Consider the following 7,961-nt stretch of genomic DNA (forward strand, 5'->3'; position numbering starts at 1 on the left):
CAGCCAATGTTCGAGTCGATCATGAGTTTGACTCGAACTCGAAGCTCATCCCTAATGACCAGTGCTGCGCTACCCCCAGGTCTTCTCACTCCCAGTCTCAGATCTCCGCTGGTATTGTCTTCCGCTGGCAGGCAAAAAAATCAGACAGAGGTGCTTTCTCTCCAATTCCCCAAGAGGAAGAACTGCCAAGCAGCAGTTAAAAAAAAATCATCTCTCCCCTCCTACAGCAAAGTGTCTATTGGGATCTGTAGTGTAACCATTATAGTGTAGCAATTATATGGCTGCCATCTCAAACTTCAACTCCCAGGATTCTCATCGTTTCGCATTGAAGTCTATGGGCTTGCTTGTCTTTAGAGAGAGAGAATAAAGGGCAATGTTTTGTCTATACATACTCTAATGTATCTGTTATTACTTCTCTTGGATAACAAATAGTCAGCTTGTATCAGGAGAACTTACCACAGCTTCAGTGTTGCAGTCAGAGGTTATCAATGGACGATAAATGATTATCTCCGACATTCCATCCACAACCTGCCTTACTGCCCAACACTCGGAGTTGGTGCTGTTCAGCCTGATATCGGACGTATTATAACCTTGTGCTTCCAACCAACATTTTGACACTTGTATATTGAACTTTGCTCCAGTACAAGTAAGATTTACTGGTGGACTGGCTCCTGAAAAAAGAGTAAATTCATTCAGTATTTCTGAGATGTGACGGTGACGTGATTGATGTACATTATACACCATAGGGATTTTCTATATATACCCACTTTAGGGTGGCAAGAGTGACCAGGGACTGGGAAGAAAGCTGCCGTAGAATCAAAGAGTTAAATCCAATTAAACTTCCAGTTTACATAAAGAACATCGACTGTTGATGGTCAAAGTAGTTCCCGCTTTTATTGGTTGTCAGTGTAGTGCCCCCTTACATTGATGGTCAGTGTAGTGCCCCCTTACAATGATGGTCAGTGTAGTGCCCCCCTTACATTGGTGATCAATGTAGCGCCCCCTTACATTGGTGATCAGTGTAGTGCCCCCCTTATATTGATGGTCAGTGTAGTGCCCCCTTACATTGATGGTCAGTGTAGTGCCCCCTTACATTGATGGTCAGTGTAGTGCCCCCTTACATTGATGATCAGTGTAGTGCCCCCTTACATTGATGGTCAGTGTAGTGTCTCCTTACATTGATGGTCAGTGTAGTGCCCCCTTACATTGATGGTCAGTGTAGTGCCCCTTATACTGATGGTCAGTGTAGCGCCCCCTTACATTGATGGTCAGTGTAGTTCCTCCTTACAATGATGGTCAGTGTGGTGCCCCCTTACATTGATGGTCAGTGTAGTGCCCCCTTACATTGATGGTCAGGGTAGTGCCCCCTTACATTGATGATCAGTGTAGTGCCCCTTACATTGATGGTCAGTGTAGTGCCCCCTTACATTGATGATCAGTGTAGTGCCCCTTACATTGATGGTCAGTGTGGTACCCCCTTTACATTGATGATCAGTGTAGTGCCCCCTTACATTGATGGTCAGTGTGGTACCCCTTTACATTGGTGATCAGTGTAGTGCCCCCTTACATTGATGGTTGGTGTAGTGCCCCCATACATTGGTGGTCAGTGTAGTGCCCCTTACATTGATGGTCAGTGTGGTACCCCCTTACATTGATGATCAGTGTAGTGCCCCTTACATTGATGGTCGGTGTAGTTCCCCCTTACATTGGTGGTCAGTGTAGTGCCCCCTTACATTGATGGTCAGTGTAGTGCCCCCTTACATTGATGATCAGTGTAGTGCCCCTTACATTGGTGATCAGTGTAGTGCCCCTTACATTGATGATCAGTGTAGTGCCCACCTTACATTGATTGTCAGTGTAGTGCCCCCCTTACATTGATGGTCAGTTTGGTGCCCCCTTATATTGATGGTCAGTAATACCCCCTTACATTGATGTGTGTTACATGGACTTTATATGGTTTATGGTAAAATTCAATATTTGGTTTTAAATAGCAAAAGAGATCCATCCTGACCCATGTATTATATCATATCATACCTGTGTTTGTATAGAGAGTTGTATTGCACTTGCAGGTAGTAGTACTATTGTCACAATACTCATCATCAGCACAGGGATCACTTTCACAGGATGCAGGTGCCGCCACTATAGAGACAGAAAAACACATTAAAGTCCATTCTTCTGGATCTCTCATACAATATTCACATTCTCTGTAGGGTGAAATAATTGTGTAGTGATCACTAGACATGTGCAGGACGGAAAGAATTTGTTTTGTTTCATTTTGGGCAGATTCGTTATGTTACCAATTTCATTTTGTAGATTCGTTTCGAAAATTCATTTACTTTTGTTTCATTTAAATTTGTTCATTAATTTTCTAACGAATTCCAAATTTTCTGAATGATTTGAATTCAGATTGGTCGAAAAATGATCTACCGATTCGAATTCTGTGTGAAGAATAGCTGGTTGTTAAGGAGCGGACCGGGAAGTCGGCCGCCATGTCCTTAACAACCGACGACTTATCAGCTGTCAGAAGGTTTCACCACTGAGAGCTGAAGTGTAAACAAAAGAATGCCGGCAATAGAAAATGAAGATAAAAAACACACGTCAACATTTTTTTTTTAAATGCCATCAAGTCTCCCCCAAAATTCATACCAGAGCCTTATCCGAGTATGCAGGCAGGCCAGGAAAGGGGAGGGGGGGAACAAGTGAGCGGCCCCCCCCTCCTGAACCACACCAGTCCACATGCCCTCAACATGGGGGGTGCTTTGGGGCGGGGGGGGGCTCTGCCTCCCACACCCCAAAGCACCTTATCCCCATGTTGATGAGAACAAGGGCCTCTTCCCCACAACCCTGGGAGGTGGTTGTGAGGGGGGGGTTTTTTTGGGTGGGGGGGGCTTTTTTTTAATCTGGAAGCCCCCTTTAACAAGTACATAGTACCCCTACCCATTCACCAAAACAGTATTAAAAGATGAAAAATAAAAAAACAATGTCCCCTGGTGTAGATCCATCGTCAATTGGTCGCCGCAACCCAGAAGCGAAAGAAAGGGAAAAATAACCTCTGGTCTCGTTGAAGGCTCCGTCTGAAATGTATTAAATATCTAAGGGGTGGAGTCACCCAATAACATCAGCGAGTGACCCCGCCCCCCCTGTGATGTCAACAACCGGGGAACCCTGGGTTGATGATGTCACAAGGGGGCGGGGTCACCCCTTAGCTATTTAAGAAATGTCAGACAGAGGTGCAGGCAGTCAGTGGGGATCCTTTGAGGATGCAGGAGGTTTTTTTCTTTTTTAGTCTTACGGTGCTGCAGGGGGAGTAATTGATGATGGATCTACACTGGGGGACATTGTTTTTAGTTTTTTAAAAATTTTAGCCCCCAGAAGGTGTTACCCTCTTAATAACCAGGCCATTTTTTGCGATACGGCACTGCGTTACTTTAACTGACAGTTGCGCGGTCGTGTGACGCTGTACCCAAATAAAATAATTACCGTATTTATCGGCGTATAACACGCACAGGCGTATAACACGCACATTCATTTTAAGAGGGAAGTTTCAGGAAAAAACTTAAATTTTAATTAAGGAACTTTGAAGCAAAATAAGGGTCGGCGCCCATCTGCAGCCTCACCATTGCCATCAATGCAGCCTGATCAATGCCCATCTGCAGCCTCACCATTGCCATCAATGCAGCTTGATCAATGCCCATCTGCAGCCTCCCCATTGCCATCAATGCAGCTTGATCAATGCCCATCTGCAGCCTCACCATTGCCATCAATGCAGCTTGATCAATGCCCATCTGCAGCCTCACCATTGCCATCAATGCAGCCTGATCAATGCCCATCATTGCCATCAATGCAGCACCCTTACCATTGCCATCAATGCAGCAGCCTCACCATTGCCATCAGTGCAGCCTGATCGATGCCCATCTGCAGCCTAGATGGGACAGGGAGGGGGGCGGGACGAGCACCGACAGATTACATACAGTGAGAATCTCCTATGATAGACAGAACAGTGGTCCAATGGCGGCCCAGGAGACGGGACTTCCTATTACAGAGGCCGCCAAGTAAACAGGAGATTCTCACTGTATGTAATCTGATGGCGCTCATCCCGTCCCCTCCGAGGCAGCTAAAATTGAAGTATTGGCGTATAACACGCACACGCTATTTGCACCCGATTTTCATGGTGAAAAAGTGAGTGTTATACACCAATAAATACAGTATGTTGTTTTTTTTCCCACAAATAGAGCTTTCTTTTGGTGGTATTTGATCACCTCCGTGTTTTTTTTATTGTTTGTGCTATTAACAAAAAAACTATTTTGAAGAAAATAAATATTTTTTACTTTCTGCTATAAAACACATCCAATACGTTTTTTTTTTTTAAATCTAATTTCTTCATCAGTTTAGCCCAATATGTATTCTGCTACATATTTTTGGTAAAAAAAGATCCTAAGAAGTGTATATTGATTGGTTTGGGATGTTTTTATGGCATTTTTATTTTTGTTATTTTTTTTTATAGTAATGGTGGAGATCAGCGATTTTTAGCGGGACTGCGACATTGCGGTGGACAAATCGGACACCTAACTGACATTTTTTGGGAACCAGTTACATTATTACCGCGATGGCACTGTCATAGTCCCGGTCTCTCTGAACTCGCTTCTGTTCATCTTCTGCAGAACTGTCTGTGTTGTCAGACTGACCAATCAGCATCTTCCCAGATCAACCCAAAGGAATGGAAAGAATATGGCCAGATCGCTTTGCTGATCATCGGATAATGCCTCCGACGATCTGCGCATGCACAGTGTTGACGTCACACCAGCTGATTGTCAGATTCCGCCTCGCTCACTCTGCGAGCTTGGCGCAACATTGGCGCTAATGGGGTCAAACCGCACGCTAATAGATACAAACTGGGTGCTAAGTAGGCAAGAAAAACAAGTACAAAACAGGCGTTAATAGACACAGAGCAGGTGCTAAATAGGGGCAATAGGCACAAACTGGGCGCAAGATAGGCGCTAATAGAGGTAAACCGGGCGTAAGACTGGCGCCAAATGAGCATAAATCAGGTGCTAATTAGACGTCCGATAAACAAAAAAATGAGCACTGTGCACTAATCCCTGTACATCGCTGATCACCTGGCAGTGTCTGCAGCTCTGACGATCAGATTCATCCTCCGTGCTTTGCTCCAACAATCTGCTCATGTGCATTGTTGACGTCATGCCAGCTGATCGGGAGATCAGCTGCCGTGACATTATGTACTGTGCATGCGCAGATTGTCATAGGCGTATGATCTGCACTATTCGACAGAACACCGGCATTCTTTTGTTTACATCTTGGCGGTGTTCTCTGCCTCTCCCCTATGCTCTTTTCTGGTCCCCCTCGCCCCCCACCAGGTTCCCCCCTCCCCTCTCCCGGGAGATCTATCAGGGTGGAGAGCGGGGAAGGGGCCGGTTAACATGTCATGGGCTGCTCAATCCTTGCTCAAAGCTTGTAATAACAACCAAGCGGCTGCTTAGCGGCATCGGTTGTTATTACTAGAGAGAGGACCGTCAGCTCTAAAAAACGGGTACCGGGGCTGCAGGCACCACTCCAGTACAAATGCTTGAAGCCAATGACGTACAGCTATGTGATTTGGTGGCAAGTATCTGTGACTGAAGGAACACGTAAAATTACTGTAACAAAACTGTGACCATGAGATGAGTTACCTGCATTTAAAAAGGTTCCGGTGTTTCCTGCAACTGGCTGGATAATCAGTGATCTGGATTGTTCGCTGCAAATCTGTAAGGTAATCAAAGAAATTTAACAGAAATTCCAGAAAAGTGAAATTGATGAAGGAACTTCAAATTGTATCCAAGAAACACCCTAGCTATGCTAAAGTCACAATGTCCCCTTCATGTTCTTCTATCTGTGTTATCCCCACAATGGAAACGGTGGAGAATGCGTGCACACCAGGTTCTTCCATCACTCCAATGGTGAGACTTCCCTGGAATAATTTGCATTTCCCCTTCCACGTTGGTTTCAGTCTCTCTAAGCCATATTCCCCAATCACCTATTTATTCTACATTGTATCGGGTCAGCATGACACAATCAATTGTCTTTGTTAGGGATGAGCATGACACCATCAACTGTCTTTGTTAGGGATGAGCTTGGGTTTGGGCCAAACCTAAGCTCATCCCTAGTCCTGGAGCAGATGGGCAGAACTGTGAATTCTGGTGGTGGTATCTCAATATCAGAAGCCAGCATATGATTTCATTCACCAGTTATGTGTGGAGTTGGCCGTTTAATTCAGCTTTCAGGCTCATTACACACAGCAATGTTCTGCCTGCTTGGTTTGCAAAAACAGCAGAAAATCAGTTGGAAAGCTGGAATCTTTAAAGCATAACTTAATCCAGAATGGGAAGTCTTGCTCTTCCTCCTCCTCCCCCCTTCTCTGACATATTTTTTAGGAGGGGGGGGGGTGGATACCCAGTTTTGGCATCGGGGGCAGCATCAGCATTATGTTTGCCTTCAAAGGGTTGGTTGTATCTGTAAGACTATATACATTTATCCAGGGCTTTTTTGTCAGAGTATAGGTGCAGGAGCTCATCCACGCCCCCCCCCCCACCACCACCACCAATAAACCACATTGGATGGAGGGTGTGGGAGGATCTTAAGGAGGCAATAAATACCAAGAGTGCGTTACGTGTGGAGTTCAGGGATGCACTATGTACAGAGTTCAGGAGTACACTACGCACAGAGTGTAGAGTTCAGGTGTATGCAGTGTACAGAGTGCAGGGTTGAGGAGCGCACTGCATACTGAGTGCAGGGTTCAGGTGTATGCAGTGTATAGAGTGCAGGGTTGAGGAGCGTGCTGCATACTGAGTGCAGGGTTCAGGGTGCGCTGTGTACAGAGTGCAAGGTTCAGCTCTTTCACAGGCTGCCCACATTTCACTTCCACCCCTCCTTGTCTGTGACCTCTGCACTACTCTCCCCTATCCCCCACCTTTACACACATCTCCCTCCACAGCCCTCATCTCTTCTACCCCCCAAAATCTTCTTTGCGTCTCACCTACCCGGCCCGTCTTTAGTACCTCCTGGCAGTGTAGGGCGGCTCTGCCTCCCTCTCCCTCACTTGCAGGGAGATCATTGGTTGGCATCAGTGCACAAACAGGGATCACAGTGCAACTTACCATGTGATGCCCCATCCCACACTCCATCCGCATCTCCCTTGTCCCCGTCATGAGCGAAGGGCAGGCAGGAATCTGTTGGAGCCACTCAAAGGAAAGCGTTCCTTGGAAACACAGAAGGCTTGTATGTTTACAAGTGACAGTGGTGATCAGGGAGTGGAGGGTCACGTTCCAGCTGACAAAAACTCCCTGGGTGCGAGGAAAACATGAAATGGCCTGGTGGACCGGATTTGGCCCGAAGGCCTTTTGTTTGACACATGTTGCCTAGGCCATTGGAGTGGTCATTTTCTTCCCCCCTCCCCGCCAACCTTATGGAACACATCACAGGTCCCAGAAAGCTGTGGACCATTCACAAAGCACAGCGTCGCTCAATCCTTCACAGTGGGCAGCCAGCTGTGAAACTGCAAGGAGTCATAGCCAGCTGCCCACAGTTAACATGCCGGAGTCGGGGGACCGAAGACCAGTGAAGAAACCAGCTCGGGTGAGGACGGCGCTGGATCCCTGGACAGGTGAGTGTCTGTTTAATAAAAGTCAACAGTTTATGAGCATGACACTATTTATTATCTTTTTTAGGAAGGAGATTAGGTTTGGGCTGAACCCAAGCTCATCCCTAGTCCATGTGGACTGCTGACTAACCTTTCATTTTTAAAGACATGACTGAAGCCGCTTTAAGCTTGGTGGTGTGTTTTTTGTTTTAATAAGGCCATGAAATGATCAGAAAGCCAACTGTGGACGTTGTTGCAGCCCAGTGGCTTAATGGGTAACGCTCTTGCCTGGTAGCACTGGAGACCTCAAACTGAATCCCAGCTAGGG

The 7,961-nt window shown here is 46.3% G+C and overlaps 1 protein-coding gene across 1 annotated transcript in view; it reads right to left on the reverse strand.

The window, feature by feature from the left end:
- Positions 1-7,202, reverse strand: part of LOC141109922 (uncharacterized) — a 48,182-nt gene extending 40,980 nt beyond the window's left edge. Inside the window, exons 1-4 of the mRNA XM_073601175.1 lie at positions 7,152-7,202; positions 5,688-5,760; positions 2,035-2,139; positions 457-671 (exon numbers count right to left, since the gene is read on the reverse strand). Coding sequence (XP_073457276.1) covers positions 457-671; positions 2,035-2,139; positions 5,688-5,760; positions 7,152-7,202 — 444 coding nt within the window. The remainder of the gene's footprint in view (positions 1-456; positions 672-2,034; positions 2,140-5,687; positions 5,761-7,151) is intronic.
- Between the last annotated feature and the right edge of the window lie 759 nt (positions 7,203-7,961).

Source organism: Aquarana catesbeiana, linkage group LG10 (genome assembly GCF_042186555.1).
Source record: "Aquarana catesbeiana isolate 2022-GZ linkage group LG10, ASM4218655v1, whole genome shotgun sequence".
Taxonomy (NCBI): domain Eukaryota; kingdom Metazoa; phylum Chordata; class Amphibia; order Anura; family Ranidae; genus Aquarana; species Aquarana catesbeiana.